At 37.5% G+C, this 23,131-nt stretch overlaps 1 protein-coding gene and 1 long non-coding RNA gene across 3 annotated transcripts in view; one reads left to right on the top strand and one right to left on the bottom strand.

The window, feature by feature from the left end:
• LOC144078739 (LIM domain transcription factor LMO4) overlaps positions 1–20,202 on the top strand; it is a 32,901-nt gene extending 12,699 nt beyond the window's left edge. Inside the window, exons 2-6 of one of the 2 annotated variants that reach the window (XM_077607058.1) lie at positions 1,744–1,857; positions 5,644–5,902; positions 17,129–17,225; positions 18,260–18,415; positions 20,062–20,202. In XM_077607058.1, coding sequence (XP_077463184.1) covers positions 5,655–5,902; positions 17,129–17,225; positions 18,260–18,415; positions 20,062–20,070 — 510 coding nt within the window. In that variant the 5' untranslated portion in view covers positions 1,744–1,857; positions 5,644–5,654 and the 3' untranslated portion in view covers positions 20,071–20,202. Of the gene's footprint in view, positions 1–1,743; positions 1,858–2,866; positions 3,875–5,643; positions 5,903–17,128; positions 17,226–18,259; positions 18,416–20,061 lie in introns of those variants that run through there. The other variant, XM_077607057.1, reaches the window with a different exon arrangement.
• LOC144078740 (uncharacterized) lies at positions 20,024–21,825 on the bottom strand. The gene is made up of 3 exons (XR_013301300.1): positions 21,781–21,825; positions 20,592–20,679; positions 20,024–20,317 (listed from the first exon to the last, which is right to left on the bottom strand). It is a non-coding gene; the product is annotated as an uncharacterized LOC144078740 (long non-coding RNA).
• Positions 21,826–23,131: the final 1,306 nt, after the last annotated feature.

Raw genomic sequence — 23,131 nt, 5'->3', positions numbered from 1 at the left:
TCATATTTAGATTTTTTTTTTTATCAATGGATTAAAAGAACTGGATTAAAAGCCCTGAATGTTCAGTTTTTTTTATAGATCTAAAACAATGTTTATTTTAGCTTTTTTTTATAGAGATTTTTAGATTTTTCAATTTGATTTCATGTGGGCCAGACCATTTTAGATATAATATTTAGATATTTTTTTAATAAATGGATTAAAAGCCCTGAATATTCCGTTTTTTATAGAATCTAAAACAATGTTTATTTTAGCTTTTTTTTTATAGAGATTTTTAGATTTTTCAATTTGATTTCATGTGGGCCAGACCATTTTAGATATAATATTTAGATTTTTTTTTAATAAATGGATTAAAAGCCCTGAATATTCCGTTTTTTATAGATCTAAAACAATGTTTATTTTAGCTTTTTTTATAGAGATTTTTAGATTTTTCAATTTGATTTCATGTGGGCCGGACCATTTTAGATATAATATTTAGATTTTTTTTTAATAAATGGATTAAAATCCCTGAATATTCCGTTTTTTATAGATCTAAAACAATGTTTATTTTAGCTTTTTTTTAAATATATTTTTAGATTTTTCCACTCGATTATTTAGGAATATAGCCATATTTTACTCCCCAAAAATCCTTTTTAACTGTACACAATATCCATCCTCCTTCTTTTCTATCGCCATCGAAGCTAATGCTGAAAGTCGGTGAAATCGATGACTTATGCCTACGCCTGCGAGAAGGCATTGTGGTGTTGCCAACTCGAAATCTGATTGGTTAAAGCAACAGTCTTATCGACGCTTATTTAAAGCGGCAGAGCCCGCAGAACTGATTGTGAAGGCCTAGAGGCAGATTTCTGACCCTGGCAACAAATAATGGCTGAAATGTGATTGGCTAAATGCTTCAATATGTAAACACACATCTGGAAGCAGTGCAAACAGGGGGGAAAGCAATGAAAGGAAGCGAACAGTCCATTTGGAATTATTTCATAAGTATTGATGGACAAAATAGAATATATGATTCAGATATTTCTTAGGCCAGCAGAGAAGGCCTTGAAGGCCCATACAGCCCACCACCGCTATTTTTCTTCCAAAAAAAATACACTGGCTGTCCTATTTCCCAGAATCAACGTGAAGGTCGCGTGTTCAAAAACAAGAAATGACTCAAGGGGAAAGAAGTGAACCATTTTCCGAAAGAAAACCCACAAAAAAAATATAAAACACCACCCCTCCCCCCCTCCTCCCAGCGTGCCATCATTATTTCCCCCAAAAAAACACGAAAATAAATAAATAAAAGCCAGAAGAAGAGCACTCCGACTAATTCCTCTCCACTCTGTTATGAGAAGCTCATTAAAAGGAGCTGGGAACAAACACAAAGCTTTTCCCTGCGAGCCCCCCCAAGTACAACCCCCCTCCCCCCTCCCCCACCCCGCAATTTCCCTCTGTTTTAATCATTCCAATCAATTAATCATCGCGCACCGGAGAAAGATATAAGCTTTTTTTATTTATTTTTTTTGTTTGGGCCGACGAGATCGTCGAAGTGGGCCGGCGTCGTTCGCCAAAGGGGAAATCATAGCGAGCTTCAGGAATAATAAAACAATTAAAGCGCCCGGAAAATTAAAAAAAAATGTCTTTTGGGCGTCCGTCTTCTTTCCAAACGAAGCCGAGGGAATCTCGTAATCAGCCCGTTTTTTGTCATGTAAAACTCGCTCATTTCTTTTCATGGCGGGATTGACTTTTGGACGTTTTTTTCTTCAGCTCTGGACGTGCGAAAAGACGTCTTCGTCTTAGCGCCGGGTCTCCCGCTTTGAGATGGATTGGACGTGTATTGCCGTCAATGGTTCTGGAAGTGTTGAGAAGCGTCTAACTGGGGTAAGATAGGAATTATTTCATATTTTTATGTAGTATTTCAGCATGAAATTTTTTTTTTTCCATTCATTCGTTTTTGGTTATCCTCAGAAGGGTCGCAGGGGGTGCTGGAGCCTATCCCAGCTGACTATAGTCACTAAGCGGAGGACACCTTGGATTAGTTGCTAGCCAATCGCATGGCACAAGGAGGCAAACAACCAATCAGTCATAGCTAAGGGCACAGGTGTCAAAGTGGCGGCCCGGGGGCCAAATCTGGCCCGCCGCATCATTTTGTGCGGCCCGAGAAAGTCAATCGTGAGTGCCGACTTTCAGTTTTAGGATCAAATTAAAATGAGGAGTATAGATGCATATTAAATGTCTTGATTTTCCCCCTTTTAAATCAATCATTGTCATTTTTTAATCCATTTTTTCTGTGTTTTTGGTTCAAAAATCATTTTGTAAAATCTAAAAATATATTTTAAAAAAAGCTAAAATAAACATTGTTTTAGATCTATAAAAAAACAGAATATTCAGGCCCTTTAATCCAGTTCTTTCAATCCATTTATAAAAAAAAATCTAAATATTATATCTAAAATGGTCCGATGTATATTAAATTTCCTGATTTTCCCCCTTTTAAATCAATCATTGTCATTTTTTAATCCATTTTTTTCTGTGTTTTTAGTTCAAAAATCATTTAGTAAAATCTAAAAATATATTTTAAAAAAGCTCAAATAAACACTGTTTTAGATCTATAAAAAAACTGAATATTCAGGCCCTTTAATCCATGTATTTAAAAAAAAATCTAAATATTATATCTAAAATAGCCCACAGTAGCTACCATGTTAGCATACAATTAGCCTAGCACGCATGTTTTGGGGATGTGGGAGTAAACCGGAATACCCGGAGAAAACCCACATAGGCAAACTCAGGGAGAACAAGCAAACTCCACACAGTGAGGACCCACTTGGGATCGAACCTTCGACCCCAGAACTGCGAGGCTGGCGCTCATTCCACTTTTCCACCATACCACCACAAAATGTGTTATTCATTTTCTGAACCTATCCTCGACCAATCCCTCAAAAGCAAAAACCAAATCTCCATATGGGGAAAAACTGTCCTCGGCAAGGGCCGAACCTCCTGCTGTGGGAGGGGCTTAATTTGACCCTCCAGATGACCTTTCCGATCTCTACCTGGACCCCGATTTCAAAGCCGAACCCCTTCCTGCCAAATGGGGGTCACAGCCTTAAACCTCACCCCCGGGGCTCTTTAATGAGGTCACAAATGACAGACGAGCACCTCACTGCAATGACCCTCCATCGCCAGATGATGGCGCCACACCACGTAGATCACACGCCGCTATACGTGCCTGGACTTGACTTCTGGAATGTCGCCTAATTAAATTCAAACGCCAGCTTCACTGCATTCTTCGCGCCCTGACAAAAGGGGTAATTACGGACAATAAAGTCACGTGTAGAAATCGATAAAAGGGCCACATTTAATATAGATATGAATCACGTATACATTGACAATCCAAACAACAGTTACACGGTGTTTGTAAGGTTTTTTTTCTTCGCTCTGCTAATGAGCACCAGTCGCTAAACGCTGCTCTTCTCTCATTGGCTGGCTATCGTTAATCCCCACCCTCTGCACTAAAACGGCTCCCATTGGCTGCCGTCTTGTGACGTCACGCGGAGCGAAAGCATTTGTACAGGTTCCTCCGTCGGAAGCACACGAAGAACGTGAAGCTCCGCGGGACCTCCGGACCGGAGACTTATTCAGCGGCACCTCCGCCACTCGGCAACCCGTCGAAGGCGCGCTTCCGTCGGTGTGAGGATCTTACGACAATGCAGACTCTAACGCTTTTCTCCGTCATGGACTCCGCGTTTTCCTTTCACAACCGAGCGCCGAGGCAGTAAAACAGTGGAAATACTACAACTGAAAAACTCTCTTCCCCCCTTTTTTTGTGAGAAATTAACGAGCATTTTTTTTTCGGAGTGGGGAATTCCTTCCCGCTCGGTCATACCAACACCCTTAAAACGAGGTGAGTTTTCCGTGTGTGGTTAACCGTCATTTTGGGGTCGTGTTTTTTTTTTTTTTGTATTTTAAACTATGCTAGTTTGTTTGCTAGCATGTCGCCGTCCGGGGAAGGAAAAAAACTTCAAGCGTGGCATTTTGTTGAATTGCGAATTTGAGATTTAACTGATGTTATCGCTAGTTTATACTTGCCCAGCCGTGTAATTAGCAGAGTGAAGTTAAAAGACCCCCGCGTGAAACTTGACGATGGCTGCGTCTTGTTTACCCGCGGAGTCACTTTCAGGTCGCCTCCTCCTTCCTCCTCCTCTTCCTCCTTCCTCCTCTTCCTCAGATGTAATCAGCTCTAAAGGTAGGCTGCCCGCTTTGTGTCCCTAAGAGCCATCGCTAATGGCTTTAGTGAATGGACCCCCCACCCTCGCCTTCATCCCCCCTTCCTCTTCCTCAGACCCAATTAGCCTACCTGCCTTTAGCAAAAGATTTGTCTGCCTCGCCAAATCGGATGGGGATTACTTTTAAGTGACATGTAACAGCTGCCTGACGTCAGAACGTTTGCCGGGGGGGGATGGAGGGGGATCTTGAAGGGATCCAGGTGAGGATCAAAAGCGGACAAGAAGGGGGAATTATTTAAAACGCCCGCAGCGCCTGTTTTTTTGGGTAACTTTTATCGTTTAAGATTTCCCTGACTGTCAATAGCTAGAATTCCGACGAACTTGAACGCCTCATAACAACAGGGGTGTGCAAAGTTTTTCATCCCAGGCCGACTTATTTTTTGTTAAACGGGGGTCGCTATCGTAAAATAATAATAAAGATAGTTTATTATTGTTTTTTTATGTCTTAACTCGTTGGCTGTCATTGATGGCGATAGGCGTCCAATCAAAGACATTAAAATTGCAACCAAAATAGCTCAGTATTAGCATGTTTGATTATTTAAGAAAATATTGGAATTCTGCATCGTTTCCCACATTTGTTTTGGCCCCTGAACATCTCAAGTTAAAACTAATAAGTGTATGAGGATGTAGGTTGAATTCAAGCTTCTTGTGTGGGCTGTATTCATTGATATTGACACTTTTAATGTTGTGATCGATGCTAACCGCAACGGCGACACCGATTTGGGTAAAAAAAAATGTCCGGTGAAGACGTTTTGAGTGTTTTAACCTGATTTATGTGAAGATGGCATGTCCTTGTTATCCTCACTTTTTATTTTTTTGCAAAAATAGTCAACTTTTCTACAAATTTTGACATTTCATAGCAGCACAATTTCCCTAAAAATCAGTCAGAAATGATCCAAAATTTACCAAAATTGACATCGACGGCGTAAGACGTCCAATCCATTTTGACTGGGACATTTAGCGTCAATATGCTAACTTGTGCCAATTTCTTCCAAATATTTTCATTTCTGACTACTAGATTAGCCACATTGTCACTCTACAACCTTGTTTATCTATCAGGGGTCTTCCTAGAACTCATTATTAGTCCTAAACATTTCGCTTCAATTTTTTTTCCCCCGTCACAGTCCGTGTTTAGCATGCAGACGCTTGACACGCGCTTGCCACACATTGTTGTCTATGTTCCAGGGAGCTAATTAAATTATTACTTCTGCCCAGATTGCTCCGAGCTTTTATATCGCCTTTGGGTGTTTTTTTTTGGGAGAGAATTTTCCGCGGTTGACTTTGATACGTTGCGGCGCAAGCTAACCTTTTTACGTGCGTTTCCTGGAAAGTCTTTCCGCTAACGACAAATGTAAATTACGTTTTTGTTTTGTTTTTGTTTTTCCAGCCAAGGCGACGATGCTGAATCCCGGAGGCAACGGACCGCAGGCCCAGCAGCCGCCGTCGACGTCGGTCGGCCCCCCGCCGTGGAAGCGCTGCGCCGGTTGCGGCGGCAAGATCGCCGACCGCTTCCTCCTCTACGCCATGGACGGTTACTGGCACAGCCGCTGCCTCAAGTGCTCGTGTTGCCAGGCGCAGCTGGGCGAAATCGGAACGTCCTGCTACACCAAGAGCGGCATGATCCTCTGCCGGAACGACTACATCAGGTTAGAATTACAGACTTTTTTCAATTGGGGGTCCGAGTTAAGTCGTCTCGGTCGATTGCGCAAACGTTCGTCAAGAAGTTTGGTTTGTTTTCAGTTGCTAACATGGATAGGACTGTATTTTTCGGACTATAAGATGCTGTAGTTCAAGGGTGTCAGACTCGGGTTGGTTCACGGGCCGCGTTAAGGTCAACTCGATTTCATGTGGGCCGGACCATTTTAGATATAATGTTTAGATTTTTTTTTTAAAATGGATTAAAAGAAGTGGATTAAAATCCCTGAATATTCATTTTTTTATGGATCTAAAACAATGTTTATTTTAGCTTTTTTATATATTTTTAGGTTTTACAAAATGATTTTGAACTAAAAACAGAAAAAATGGATTAAAAAATGACAATTATAGTTTGCATGTGGATTAAAAGCCCTGAATATTCAGTTTTTATAGATCTAAAACAACGTTTATTTGAGCTTTTTTATATATATATATATTTTCAGAATTTACAAAATGATTTTTGAACTAAAAACACAGAAAAAATGATTAAAAAATGACAATTATAGTTTGCATGTGGATTAAAATCCCTGAATATTCCATTTTTTATACATCTAAAACAATGTTTATTTTAGCTTTTTTTAAATATATTTTTAGATTTTACAAAATGATTTTTTTAAAACTAAAAACAGAAAAAAATGGATTAAAAAATGACAATTATTGATTTAAAAAGGGGAAAATCAGGAAATTTGATATACATCTATACTCTTCATTTTAATTTGATCCTAAAACAGAAAGTCGGCACTCACGATTTACTTTCCCGGGCCACACAAAATGAGGCGGCGGGCCAGATTTGGCCCCTGGGCCGCCACTTTGACAGATGTGCCGTAGATTAAAAAAATGCAAAAAGGTCATTAAAAAAATCTACCGTATTTTCTCGCATATAAGCCGTATTTGTACCAAAAAAAATGCTAACTGAATCGAGGGTACGGCTTATTTTAAATCTATATTACGTACATATTTCGTATTTTCCGGACTATATGATGCACTATTTTTGTAGTTTGACCAGGCCTGCAACTTTAAAAATAAATAAATAAGAATAATTCAAACTTTTATTATCATATGCAAATATCAAATGACATTAAGATTAACGTAAATAATTATTTGTTTCCGTGGGCCGTGTGATTGGCTGGCGAACAATTCAGTGTAGTGTAGTTATCGCGGATAGGCTCCAACACCCCCGTGACCCTTCTGAGAATAGGACTGTTCATTTTGTTTTGATTTTTTAAATAAGAACAACAACAAAAATCACATTTCTGCAGTCTTTAAACTTTCAAGTACTAAAAGCTAGTATTTCTTTAGCCCCGCCTCCATCTTGGCGTGTTAGGACCGATCTCCCAAAAGTTAACTTTCAGGCCCCGAGCGTTAAAAACAACGAGTCAAATAAATCACAGCGATATCATATTTGAAAGCGAGCGGGACGACAAAGCGTGTGTCTGGATGCTTATCTCTTCCCGTGGAAACAAGACGTATTACCGCCGATAATGTTTTGTTTTATTTAAATATTTTTTTGCGGCGGGTTTTTTCTGGGGAATCTTCTGCATTTCATTGGCCGTGCCCGCATAGATAAGGCGCTTAAGGAGTCCAACGTACGCGACCTTGTCGCTAACTAGAGTGGCGCTACGTTGGGAAATTCAGCTATGTTAGCATGAGCGGTTAGCGCGTTAGGTTCGTGGTTCTGAGGTTGAGGGTTCGACCCCGGGGTGAGTCAGGACATTCTCGTGTGGTGTTTTAATGTTGTCCAAGGCTGGGTGGGTTTTCTCCGGGTACTCTGGTGTCCTCTTGCGTCTCAAAAATATGCAAGCTAGGCTAATTGGTTGCTAAATTGTCCCTAGCTATGAATGGTTGGTTGTTTACGAAGTCATAATCATATTTTTTTTAAATTGGTTTTCCTGCTTTTTAAGTGTTTGTTTCATTTTACATGTAAAAGTGAATATTCTAATGTTTTTATTTTAAAATAATTTTTAAATAGTGTTGAGTAAAAGTGAATACAGTCGTTTATTGCTAAATCAATATTTCATTTTTTTTCCCGCTATTCATTATTTAAAAATATATATATATTTTTTAAAGTTTATAAAAATGTGAAAATCCTCACCGAGACTTGTTAGCGAAAGCCACTCTTGCTACTAGTTAGTTATAATAGTTATAATTTAATCGCTGCCATGTCTGGTCTACATTAACAGTGATATTCGAGGGATTACTGTATTCTCAATTTAGTTTTTAATTTAAAAATAATTTTAACAAATAGTTTCTAATTTAAAAATAGTTTTAAAAAAATGTTTCTAATTTAAAAATAGTTTTTAATTTTTTTTTCTAATTTAAAAATAGTTTAAAAATATGTTTTGCATTTAAAAAATGGATTTTCATTTGAAAATAATTTTAAAAAATTGTTAGCAAATTAAAAATCATTTAGAAAAATAATAATAATTTCAAAATAATTTTAAAACATTGTTTTTAATTTAGCAATAATTATAAGACATTGTTTTTAATTGAAAAAATATTAAAAAAAAAAGTTTTTAATTGAAAAATAATTTTAAAAAAAATGTTTTTAATTGAAAAATAATTTTTAAAAACGTTTCCACCCCCAAAAAAATCTTTTTAATGTAAAAATAATTTTTAAAATTATTTTTCATTGAAAAATTATTTTAAAAAATTAAACAAACACAATTCTCTTGTTTGCAACCCAACTTTTCTCATGTTTTTATTCCCAAACACGTTTCAGCTCAAAACTTCCCATCTAACCATCATACCGGGGGGAGGGGCATCCCCAAACAGAAACCAACCATATTGGCAAAACCCGTAATCATGGACGTTTGGGACCCCCTCAGGACAGATTTTGATTTGATCGCGGGACCGTGACGTCGTTAAAATGAGCAGGAAAGGCTTTTGGTCACGCCGTCCGTCCGTTCCAGCGACGCCGGCCGGGCAAACTCCACGCACGTGACGGAAGCGCGGCGTCTGACAGCGAGTCCACACAATTAAATACTTTAATTATAGCCGCCCCCCCCCTTATCCCACTCTCCCCTCCCCTCCGCATTTCCCTTTTAGTCCTGATGGGTTTTATCTAATGAGATCTGCTCCCTGGCTTGTATCCGCAGGCGCGCTGACGTGTCCGAAATGAATGAGAGGTGCGCGGGCAAACAAAACATTTCATTAAGCAAATTGGCTTTTGAGAGGGTGCGCCGCGGAGAGGCAGATAGCGACCGCGGATTATTGCCAAGGCCGTTGCGGGTTGGGTTTTTTTTGGGGGGGGGGGGGGTTAATATACGCTTCGCTCCCTCTTAAAGGGACAGCCTTTGTTTTGCGTTATTTGCGTGGAACGCCACGAGAGGACGTTGAAGGTCGATGGGTGTCCAATTTATTGTTTTTTTTTTTTTTCACTGAAGGTTAGCCTTTCATTTCCGTGGGTTTTATTAGATTGGATCAGATTTGGAAATGGTGCTTGCTGAAGGGCTAGGAAAAATTGGATTTGGGGCTAGCGTATTTGTCGGACTATAAGGTGCATTTGATTGTTTTCTGTTGTGCTCCAGTTGGGGAAAAATCTGAGCTTTTTTAGTATAGTATTTCAAATAGTATTTTTCCTATCAAATTTGAAGTATGCCTCTGTATAATATTAGATTAGATAACTTTATTCATCCCATATTCGGGAAATGGCATTGTCACGGTAGCAAGAGGGTGAGAATACAGACATTTTAGACATAAATAGGTAATAAATAAGTTAATAACTAAATATATAAATAAAGTCATAAATATATACAAAAATTAAAAAATATTAAATGTATAAATAAATTAATAAAACATATATAAATAAATGAATTATTAAATATATAAACAAATTAATAAAAACATATATAAATTAATATATAAATACATAGTAAATACAATTATAAATAAATTTATAAATATATTAATAAAATACATATATAAATTAATAAAACCATATATAAATAAATAAATTATTAAATATATAAACAAATTAATAAAAACATATATAAATAAATAGTAAATACAATTATAAATAAATTAATAAAAACATATAAATAACTAAATTATTAAATATGTAAACAAATTAATAAAAACATATATAAATAAATACAATTATAAATAAATTTATAAATATATTAATAAAATACATATAAATACATTAATTAATTAATCTATAAATAAATAAGTGTTTTGCTGAAATTTATATACATACATATATATAAATAAACATAAATACACAGATTATATCCTTGATAAGTAAAGCAGTATTGAATAGTAACTTCATGAACATATTCTACATTTATCATGTTGTATGAAACAAAAACCGTCTTAAAGTGCCTCAATTTTTTTTAGTATAGCATTTTGACGCTAACAGTGCTCACCGTTTTATTTACAACAGTAAACTAGCGCACACCGTTAGCATCATAGTCCACGATTGTTGCAAATATTTGCCATAATTTTGTTGAATTGTCGGTAATGTTTGAAATGGGAAAATCCATTAACAAATTTTGGGTGACGTCACCGATCTCCGGGCGGATTAAATTCCCCCCTGATTCGGATGGAATAAACCCCGCCCCCTCCCCCACTTTAATTGAATAAGCCGAGGTAATTAAATGGCACTTTTCTAACGGAACGCACGAGGTGAATCTAATAGCGGGTTATTTAATATCACTCGGAACGGCGTGACAGCGACGGCGCGCCGTCAACTAGTAGCGGTCGGGATGTCTGCAAATTAATTAAACGGCAGCGCCATTTAGCCGCCGCGTTTATCTTGATTTGTCATAACCCGATGAATTCCCAGAGCCCCAACGAGACCATTCGACCCCGATGAATCCTCATCCTAAACTTTACTAAAATAATCCAAATAAACCATAAAAATACAATGATATTATTCAGCATAAAGATAAGTATATTTTATGTTTGGCCTTTGTTGTATCATTTAGCCGCTTTAATGCAAATTAGCTTAATTGCAGGATTGGAGATATGAAAAAAAACTTTAAAAATGGATAGCACGGAACATTAGCTTTAGCATTCCAGTTTTGCTAATCGTCACATTATTGTAGTATTTAGTCAAATTTGAATGTACGTCTAAGCATGTTTACGAGAGCTTGCGGTGGCTCACTGCTGCTAACTTGTGGACGTTAATGGAAGCAAAGCCACTGACTGTTTATTTCCAGCCCAAAAAGCACGTTTCGACAGATTTTGAATGGTTACGAGAATTGTGCGAAGTAATATCGTAAAATCGTGTTTTTGCCTCAATACTTAAAAAAAGGAATTAAATTTATTTATTGTCATTATACATGTAGAATGAGATTTAAAGCTTCACCATGAAGAAATAATTGATAAATAAGTGATAAATATGTAGTCAACGTAGATGAGTGGTCTACATAAGTGGTTAATGTAGAATGGACGTTAACGTAGATAAGTGGTCTACATAAGTGGTTAACGTAGAATTGTCAACATAGATAAGTGGTTAACGTAGAATGGCCAACTTAGATAAGTGGCCAACGTAGATAAGTGGTCAACGTAGATGAGTGGTTAACGTAGATAAGTGGTCTACATAAGTGGTTTAGATAAGTGGTCAACGTAGATGAGTGGTCTGCATAAGTGGTTAACGTAGAATGGTGGTCAACATAGATAAGTGGTCAACGTAGATAAGTGGTCTACATAAGTGGTTAATGTAGAATGGTGGTTAACGTAGATAAGTGGTCTACATAAGTGGTTAACGTAGAATGGTCAACATAGATAAGTGGTCAACGTAGATGAGTGGTTAACGTAGATAAGTGGTCTACATAAGTGGTCAACGTAGATAGGTGGTCAACGTAGATAGGTGGTCAACGTAGATAGGTGGTCAACGTAGATAGGTGGTCAACGTAGATAGGTGGTCAACGTAGATAGGTGGTCAACGTAGATAAGTGGTCTACATAAGTGGTTAACGTAGAATGGTCAACATAGATAAGTGGTCAACGTAGATGAGTGGTTAACGTAGATAAGTGGTCTACATAAGTGGTCAACGTAGATAGGTGGTCAACGTAGATAGGTGGTCAACGTAGATAGGTGGTCAACGTAGATAGGTGGTCAACGTAGATAAGTGGTCTACATAAGTGGTTAACGTAGAACGGTCAACATAGATAAGTGGTCTACATAAGTGGTTAACGTAGAACGGTCAACATAGATAAGTGGTCAACGTAGATAAGTGGTCTACATAAGTGGTTAACGTAGAATGGTGGTCCTCCTTGAGTCTGTTTGTCTTGGCTGTTATGGTCCTGTAGCGTAGTTTGAATCGGTGAAAGCTGGATCTGTATTTTTATTTATTTTTTAATCTGTATCCACCGGCAACGCTCAATAGAAAGTGACGCAACTCCCGCACTATCAAAAAGCAACGATTCCGTTCCTACTAGCCTCCGACACCCCCAGTTCGCCGCAGTCTAATCGCCGGCCCGCTTGGGTTTCAATACGGCGCTTTGGCCGCCGAGCCTTTTTTAACCGAGTGTCATTTTAACCCACTCAAAGGCAGCGGCGGCGAATAAAGCCGCCCTTTACCTGACGGCGGCGCGCTTGACAGATTGCTCGCCGCCGTGGCGCTTTCTCCGTTTTTTTAATTTAATCCCCGCATCCGTCAAGGTGGTGTTTTAGCGCCGGCGGGGGAGAAGAAAGGCAAACAGATGCGTGGCCGCAATTAAAGGCTCCCCGGACGTTAATTACGGCGTCGGCGCCGGAGTTGGGTGGCACTCCGGGCCATTAGAGCCCGCCTTCAAATATGGATGACCGCTTAATTGCGCGCAAGACTCTTAGGCGGGATTTACACTCTACGTCCTAATGCCCACTTAGCGTTTGCGATGGATTTACGCCGTGTGGGTCCAGCCGTGTCGTCGACAAAAAAAAATTGTGGGGGTGGGGCCTTTCCGATATGGTAAAATGCGCCGTAAATCTTAACGTTTTATGATGAAATTCCAATTTGAGAATATCGACGTATAGAGAATGTTTACTGTTATTTAACCTTAAAAATGACAAGTTATTGCATTTATGCAGTTTTTCAGTTTGTTTTTAGTAATAAAAAAAAAATAATCTAAAAATTACTAAAATGGTGTATATCCTGTTTTCCACTTACTTTATTAACTTGGATAAAAATACAATAGATTTTTCAACGTATATTTTCGGACATTTATTGAATAAAACATAAATGATGACAGGATTTAAAAAAAAAAAACGATTTGTTTTTCTTTTCTAACTAAAAAGTTTTAAAAACAAAAAAACAGATGTTTCAGTTTTTTTTAAATTAAATTTGGCAAAAAAAAAGATTGTTAACTGTTTTTTCCCTTAAAAATGACATGCGTTTTTTTCCATTTAAGAGTTTTTCAGTTTGTTTTTAGTTTTAAAAAAAATTAAATCTAAAAATTACTAAAATTGTGTATATCCTGCTTTCCACTTATTTTATTAACTTGGATAAAAATGAAATCGATTTTTCAACGTATATTTCCAGACGTTTATTGAATAAAACATAAATGACAAGATTTTTTTTTTTTAAAGGCGATAGTTTTTCCCTTCCAACTAAAAAATTCAATACACATTTAAAAAAAAAAACAGACGCTTCAGTTTTTTAAAAATTAATTTTGCAAAGAAACAGGGAGGAAATAAAGGGAAATTAAAGAAAAAAAATTTTTTTTTTAATTTAACATTATCCTACTGGCAAAGCATACTTTTTGCCTGTTTTAGAATAAAATGCGCTCGTATTTCAGCGGGACAGCCACGTTTCCTGTGGCAAAAATGAAGCCCAAAATAATGAGCACATAATTAATTAAAAACATAATTAAAGACATTACGGCAACCCAATCACGCTCGAGTTTTTTTTAAAACAAAATTATGGAAATATTTGCAAGAATCGTAGACTACGATGCTAACGGTGCTCGGTAGTTTAAAAAATAGATGTTTTCCTTTTTTTTTCCATTTAAACGTGGATTGAACTTTTTAGTTAGAAAGGAAAAACATTTTTATTTTTTAATCTTGTCATGATTTATGTTTTATTCAATAAATGTCCAGAAATATGTTGAAAAATATATTTTCTTTTTATCCAAGTTAATAAAATAAGTGCAAAACAGGAAATAGACAATTTTAGTCATTTTGAGATTTTTTTGAAACAAAAAGAGAGGAAATAAGGGTTAAAAAAATCAATTTATTCCTATAAAAAAGGCGGATTAGCTCGTTAATGAATAAAAACAACAAAACTGACAACTCCACATTTACATCTAAACCCTAAAAACTCAATTTACCAGAACAGCAAACATGATTAATACACAAAATCACGTAAAATAATCCATAACACACAATTCCTCCCGACATGATCCTAAACCCCCGAATATCTTTATACATTTTTTTGACCATAAAATGGCTCGGCGCCAAATCCGTTAATCCCGCCAAAACGTCCCGGCGTCCCTCCGCCCTCCAGCGCCAAATAACGTCGCCGTTTTCCGCCCCGCCCCCGTCACCCGCGCAAAAGCGCCGAGCTGGCAACCCTCGTCACCGTCGGCCTCCAGTTAATTAGTTCCCGAAATTGACTTTTGATGGAGCCTTTCCAAATCGCTCGCCGCCGCCGCCGTCTCCTTGAAAAACCGTCCCGCCCCTCCCCCGCCGCATTCGCCCGCATAAAAGCCGCTCCACACCTCCGAAAACAGAAAAAAACAACAAAAAAACCTTTTCCGTGGTGTTTACGCCAAACAATTTAATCCGAGACTCCGCCCCCCCTTTCTTTTTTTCCCGCCAAAGCGTGTCAGACGCGGCATTTTGATTGGATTGCTTAGGAAAAGTGGCGCCACGGCGCAAACACCCGCAGAGATATGATGACAAATGGCTCCCGATCCCCGTAAATGACTTTCCGCTCCAATCGAAATTTCATTCGCTCGCCCAGATGAAGTCGTTTTTAAATTGCCCAGGCGGAAGGAAGACGGAGACGGCGTTTCATTATGGAGTGGCGTTCGCGCGGGTGTTTCGGGGGGGGCCAAAGAGATGAGTACAAGCAAATCTAAAGAGTTGACACCGTGATTGAAAAGGTTAACCCGCGCGAGGGATATATCAAGCTAGGAATTTATCATGGAAACACGCGGGAGATGTTCCCCAGCTATGTTTTGGTGTAAAACATGGGTGTAAATTCGGTTCAATTGGCGGGTCGCATTCATTTTTGGTCCAAAAAAAACCCACACGTGGGTTACTCTTAATGATTTAAATATTGACCGTGAGATCTTTGTCTTTTTTCAAGTCGAAGGCCCGGTTAAATTACGAAAATGGTGCGTTTTATAATCCGTAAAATACTGGAGCCGTATGTTATTTAGATTATTTTTGACATCCTTTTTGCATTTTTTGGGCTACAGCATCTCATACGTCTGAAAAATTCAGTACCGTATTTTATGTTGTTTTTTTACGAAGAGAAAGCCTTACAATACTATGTCGTTTTTTTACGAAAAAAAGCCTTACTATACTATGTCGTTTTTTACGGGGGAAAAAAGCCTTACTATACTATGTCGTCTTTTAAGAAAAAAAACCTTACTATACTATGTTGTTTTTTTATGAAAAAAAGCCTTACTATACTATGTCGTTTTTTTAAAGAAAAAAAGCCTTACTATACTATCGTTTTTTTACAAAAAAGCCTTACTATACTATGTCGTTTTTTTAAAGAAAAAAAGCCTTACTATAATGTCATTTTTTTTTTACGAAAAAAGCCTTACTATACTATGTCGTTTTTTACGAAAAAAAAGCCTTACTATACTATGTCGTCTTTTAAGAAAAAAGCCTTACTATACTATGTCGTTTTTTTTAAGAAAAAAGCCTTACTATACTATGTCGTTTTTTTTACGGAAAAAAGCCTTACTATACTATGTCGTTTTTTTAAAGAAAAAAGCCTTTATACTATGTCATGTTTTAAAGAAAAAAGCCTTACTATACTATGTCGTTTTTTTAAAGAAAAAAAGCCTTACTATGTCTTTTTTTACGAGAAAAAAAAGCCTTACTATACTGTTGTTTTTTTTACGAAAAAAGCCTTACTATACTATGTCGTTTTTTTACGAAAAAAGCCTTACTATACTATGTCGTTTTTTACGAGAGAAAAAAAGCCTTACTATACTATGTCGTCTTTTAAGAAAAAAAACCTTACTATACTATGTTGTTTTTTTATGAAAAAAAAGCCTTACTATACTATGTCGTTTTTTTTTAAAGAAAAAAAGCCTTACTATACTATCGGTTTTTTTTTACAAAAAAAAGCCTTACTATACTATGTCGTTTTTTTAAAGAAAAAAGGCCTTGCTAAACTATGTCGTTTTTTTTACGGAAAAAAGCCTTACTCTTAAGTATCTAAATATTGACCATGAGGTATTTGTCTTTTTCCAAGTTGCAGGCCCGGTCAAACTACGAAAATAGTGCGTCTTATAATCCGTAAAATACTGGAGCCGTATGTCATATTGATTTTTTTTCACATCCTTTTTGGATTTTTGGGAGTTACAGCATCTTATGGTGTGACATATAGTTTGAAAAAAGCGAGGCCGCTTTAACGTCAACTCGATTTCACGTGGGCCGGACCATTTTAGATATAATATTTAGATATTTTTTTAAATAAATGGATTAAAAGAACTGGATTAAAAGCCCTGAATATTCAGTTGTATATAGATCTAAAACAATGTTAGTTATAGCTTTTTTAAAATATATTTTTAGATTTTACAAAATGATTTTTGAACTAAAAACACAGAAAAAATGGATTAAAAAATGACAATGATTGATTTAAAAGGGGGAAAATCAGGAAATTTAATATACATCTATACTCTTCATTTGAATTTGATCCTAAAACAGAAAGTCGGCACTCATCATTTACTTTCCCGGACCGCACAAAAGGATGCGGCGGGCCAGATTCGGCCCCCGGGCCGCCACTTTGACACGTGTGCTCTAAATAGTTGAATTTTTCAATGTCAAATTTCAGCATTTCCAGGTGACTTCTTGTTGGTTTTATGGCATTTTAATGAACTCATTGGTTGCCGTTTTGAACCAATGTCATTGCGGATAAGCAATTAAGTGTCTTTGAGGTTTGTAATTATTGTTGAGGCTTGTAGTTGTTATGCTATTATTTTTTGATTACCTGATTGGTTCCTGTATTAAGTCAAAGAAATGGCCATTTTTGTGACTTGACCAACTGACGTCCTTTTTTCTCCTGCCAGATTATTCGGCAACAGCGGCGCTTGCAGCGCCTGCGGTCAGTCCATCCCCGCCAGCGAGTTGGTGATGAGGGCGCAAGGCAACGTCTACCACCTCAAGGTAAAAAAAAAACGCCATTTTGGGTCCAAAATGTAACAATTAGTAGACATTGGTTCGCTTAAAACTTTGGTTTTCAATGGTTCAATTGTGCCGTTTCATCACTAGATATTAACTAGCATTGTTGCGTAGGTTTGATTAAATAAAACGCAAGCTCAAATTGTCATAAAATATAGTTTATATTAAATAAAGTGACCACATTTATCTAGAAATTTAAATTTCAACATAGACAATTATAAGAATAACAAAAACAAGCCTTCAATTTGCATAGTTTGAAATTTTGTACTAAGATGACTAAAGCTAACGTGAACGGCCGAGTGACAGTAAGAGGCGTGGCCAAACTCAAGTTTGATAGAATGTCCAAATCTATCCATAAAAGTAACAAAAATAGGCTTTATATGGAAATAAGCTCCTAATTGTTTACTAAGCTGGTCTCAAAAAAATGATGTCTCATCCAGAACGAGCTAGCATGCTATCTTAGCCCGTCTACTCTCTCCTTACCATGTGATTGTTTTGTCAATATTTGCTAGCAAATGTAACGCTAAAAGCTAAAAAATGCTCATTTCTGGTTGTGATGTCACAACCAGAATTTTGAGGTAAAAGCCATTGTTTTAGGTTGTATTGTTATGAGATAGTTTTTTTAAAAGTCAGATTTGGGTGTCAACTGAGTCCATTTTTGACACGCGCACCATTTTGTAGCGTCTCGAATTGACGAATAATAACAGATTTGACAGTCTTTCCCACTCCTAAAAGATGGGGCGTCGATCTGGGCCCACAAATGGACAAAAGCTTTGGGCATTTGTGTGCCAATGCCGTGGTCTATTAATAGTTAGCACGTCCGTCCAAGTCAAAACGGGTGCGTGAAGGTGACCCGTTTAGTCGGAAACCCCTCGCGAGCCTCATTAGCGGCTCCCCGATTGAAGGTCATTAGTCAGAGGTAGAGTTTTTTATTTTTTTTATTTTTGCTCCAAGGCATTGAGACCACTTTTTTTTTAAAAATGTATCTTTGTGTAACCTTCTCCCCGGCCGGCGTCCAGTGTTTCACGTGCTCCACCTGCCGGAACCGTCTGGTCCCGGGCGATCGCTTCCACTACGTCAACGGCAGCCTGTTCTGCGAGCACGACCGACCCGCCGCGCTCATCAATGGCCACTTGAGCTCGCTGCAGACCAACCCGTTGTTGCCGGATCAGAAGGTAAGAAACAAATACACAAGAACGGTCATTTTAAAAATTGCTTTTATTTAGAACACGTGGACGTGGTAGCAGAAGCAGCAGCAGTGGTAGTTTCTTCGTGTAAACGTACGTGTGCATGTACATGATGTACATGCGCATGTACATCATGTTTATGTACATATATGGGCATGTACATAAGTGCATGTGCATAAGTACATATGTCCATGTATGCACGTATGTACTTAGGTACATATGTACATATATGTACATGTATGTTCATACATTTACATTTGTGCATTTATGTATCTATGTGCATGTATGTACATATGTACATGTATGTACGTATGTACATGTATGTACGTATGTACATGTATGTACGTATGTACATGTATGTACGTATGTACATGTATGTACGTATGTACATGTATGTACGTATGTACATGTATGTACGTATGTACATGTATGTACTTATGTGCGTATGTACGTATGTGCGTATGTACATGTGCGTATGTACATGTGCATATGTACATGTACATATGTGCATGTACATATGTGCATGTACATATGTGCATGTACATATGTGCATGTACATATGTGCATATGTGCATGTACATATGTGCATGTACATATGTACATATGTGCATGTACATATGTACATATGTGCATGTACATATGTACATATGTACATATGTGCATATGCGCATATGTACATGTACATATGTGAATATGTACATGTACATATGTGAATATGTACATGTACATATGTGCATATGTACATATGCACATATGCACATGTGTACATATGCACATGTGTACATGTACATATGCGCATATGTACATATGTGCATATGTACATGTACATGTACATATGCACATATGTACATGCACATATGCACGTACATATGTGCATATGTACATGTACATATGTGCATATGTACATATGTGCATATGTACATGTACATATGTGCATGTACATGTGTGCATATGTGCATGTACATATGCACATATGTACATGCACATATGTACATGCACATATGCACATATGAAGGTAAGAAACAAATACACAAGAATGGTCATTTTGAAAATTGCTTTTATTTAGAACACGTGGACGTGGTAGCAGAAGCAGCAGCAGTGGTAGTTTCTTCGTGTAAACGTTCATGTTTATGTACATATATGTGCATGTACATATGTCCATGTATGCGCGTATGTACATGTACATATGCGCATGTACATATGTGCATATGTACATGTACATATGCGCATGTACATATGTGCATATGTACATGTACGCATATGTACATGTGCATATGCGCATATGTACATATGCACATATGTACATGTACGTATGTGCATATGTGCATGTACATATGTGCATATGTACATGTACGTATGTGCATATGTACATATGTGCATATGTACATGTGCATATGTACATGTACATATGTACATGTACATATGCACATATGTACATGTACATATGCACATATGTACATGCACGCACATGCACGTACATACATGCACATATGTCCATGTATGTACATACATGCATATACATGTACATCCGGCCGGCCTCACTGTTCTGGGGTCTTGGGTGTGAATCCAGGTGGGTCCTCCTGTGTGGAGCACAGCACAATTGAGTGATTATTGTTTTCCTTTTTTTTCCTCAGGTGTGTTAAAGGGACGGCGTGCGGGAAAGCAGGAACCTGGGAGTGCCTTCATTTTAGCCCCTTTGTCATCGTCACCACGGACATTTTGCCGAGCCCTTTTCCCAATTTTCCTCCAACGTGGACGGACAGACGGGAGGGAGGGAGGGCGGTAGGTCGGGACCATTGCACTTAGAGAGGTGGGACAAAAAGACTCCTGGAACCAAGAGCTCCATCTTTTTTTTCCTCCGCCCCGATATTTCCACGGCGTCCATGTTTTCTATTGGAGAAACATGAAATCATTTCAATGTTGTGGCGGGATTGTGATCCATTTTTTTGTAAGTCCAAATTGTGTACAGTATGCATGTTAATGTTGTGGTCCCACCACTCTTTTTCCCTTTTACGCCCAAAAAAAGACAGAAGACACGCCCCCTGTCAGTCATTGAGTGCTCTAGCGACCCCTCCGACATTTAATGAAAGAGATGAATTTATATGTCATATTTTCCGAGACGTTTGCTCTACTATGGTGTATTTAATAAATAAAAATGACGGACCTTTATTGAATTCTTCTCAAACGTCATTGGTGGATTGGACGTCTTTCACCGTCAATTGCAGGCAATTTCTTTCCTTGGCCTTTCCCATCTGAAACAAAAACAGTTCCATTTTTATTGTCATTGTTTAAAACTCCTTATAAGCGACCCTATTAAATGCCAAAATATATATTTTTCTTGACCTAAAAAAATAGAAGTTAAACTTTCTAGTGGTTTTGTCATGGTTCAAACTCCTTACTTTAAAGAGAAAAACTATTAAAAGTGATCTACAGAAAGATTAAAAATATTTTTTAAGGATTTTTCAGGAAATTGACTTTGTTGCAGTAGCAAGAAGGTGAAAACAGACTTAGGTAAAGACATTGTAGACCTAAATAAGATAAATTAGAAATGAATCAATAAGCGTGTCACACAAAGTATACATTCATTCATGCATTCATACATACATTCATGCATTCATACATACGTACATTCATGCATAAATCATTCATTCATGCATTCATACATACATTCATGAATTCATTCATACATACATTCATGCATTCATACATACATTCATGCATTCATACATACATTCATGCATTCATACATACATACATTCATGCATACATACAGTCATGCATACATACATAAGTACATATGTACATACATTCATGCATTCATACACATACATACATATGTACATACATACATTCATACATACATTCATTCATGCATACGTACATACATTCATGCATTCATACATACATTCATGCATTCATACATACATTCATGCATTCATACATATACATACATACATACATTCATGCATACATAGTCATGCATTCATACACATACATACATAAGTACATATGTACATACATTCATGCATTCATACACATACATACATACATATGTACATACATACATTCATACATACATTCATGCATTCATACCTACATTCGTGCATTCATAATTACATATGTACATTCATACATGCATTCATACATTCATAAGTACATATTTACATACGTACATGCATTCATACACCCTTGCAAAAACTGTCCAAGCCGATGGAAGTGGGAGGGATGGCAGAGAATGTCCAAACGTCCATTCGCTGCCACCCTCCCGCTCCAAATGGCTTGGACGTCAGTAGATGAACACATTGGTGGGACAGTCAAGTTTGGGTAGAGGAAGAACAAATTTTAGGTTTTACCTTTTTGGCTGCCGTCGGCTCGATGTCCAATCTGTCGGAAGCGGGAGGGATGGAATGCGTGGGAGGGCCAACATCGTGCCTGGAGGAAAAAACATTTGATTTTTAGTTTTATTGGCCACGACAGATGACAATCTAAATAAATAAGTATATAAAGTTTTAATGTCTAAAACTAGAAGGTAAAAAAGAGCAAAAGTGGGATGGGCATTGAGCCCTGAGGCACACCCCGTCTTACAAAAGCCACAGGAAACCCCCCGTAATAATTCAGGTATGCAAGGCGAGCTCGACGTGAGAACTGGTGTCGTTTTTCCCACAGAGCATCCGTCAGGTCGTCGGCTTTGAAGCCGCCCGGTCGCCGTAAGCCGACACCCCCAAACGACGCCCTTAATGGCTGCCTTAATGCGCTCGATGATTGTCTAGCGGTGGAAGAGGTGCCATTAAAAAAAAGACAAGTCTGACCTGGGAAACTGGATCCGAGCCATTAGGTGTGCTTTTTTTTTTACTTAAAAGACCGTCGACGTGAAAAATAAAAAGATCGTCTTACGGATTAGAAAACGATGCTAGGACGGCATGCTAAAAAAAACAAAAAATAAGTGGTAAGTCGAAGCATTATTTGACAGTTTGTGAATTTGGTTGATTGTTTTTGAATGATTAGCACGTTAGCCGACGCGTGTTATCCCAATTTGCAGAGTGCTCGACGCCAGACATTAGCGATATTAGCGCTAGCGGTCGGTTACCTGACGCTGAAGGTCACCTTCATTAAATATCCGTCGCCCTCTAATCAAATCCCGTGTGGCAACCTCTTTTATTTATAGTACACACACACGGAAATGTGATGTGGGAAATTGGATTAAAATGACTTTAATGGGCGGCTTTTTTTGTAAATTGAACGTCTCGTCACACTATATTGGATGTTTAGAGGGTTGAAAAATATGTCTATGTGGGAGCTTTACTTATGAAATTTTTTGTATTTTAGAGGAAATAAAAGCCTTACTATACATGGTGTCTTTTGTTCTTAAGAATAAAAGAGTTACTATACTTGGTCTCTTTATTTTTTAAAGAATAAAAGTAACTATCCGTGCTTTTATTCACAAAAAAGCCCCACTTTACATGGTCTTTCTTTTAAACAATAAAAGTCTTATTATACATGGTCGAAAAAAAGCCTTACTATACTATGTCGTTTTTTAAAAGAAAATAAGCCTAAGCCTAACCCTAACCGGTTTTTACGAAAAAAGCCTTACTATACTGTCTTTTTTTTACGAAAAAGGCCTTACTATACTATGTCGTTTTTTTTAAGAAAAAAGCCTTACTATACTATGTCGTTTTTTTAAGAAAAAAGCCTTACTATACTATG

This window comes from Stigmatopora argus, chromosome 8 (genome assembly GCF_051989625.1).
Source record: "Stigmatopora argus isolate UIUO_Sarg chromosome 8, RoL_Sarg_1.0, whole genome shotgun sequence".
In the NCBI taxonomy this organism is placed as follows: domain Eukaryota; kingdom Metazoa; phylum Chordata; class Actinopteri; order Syngnathiformes; family Syngnathidae; genus Stigmatopora; species Stigmatopora argus.
This window is presented reverse-complemented; position numbering and strand designations above follow the sequence as displayed.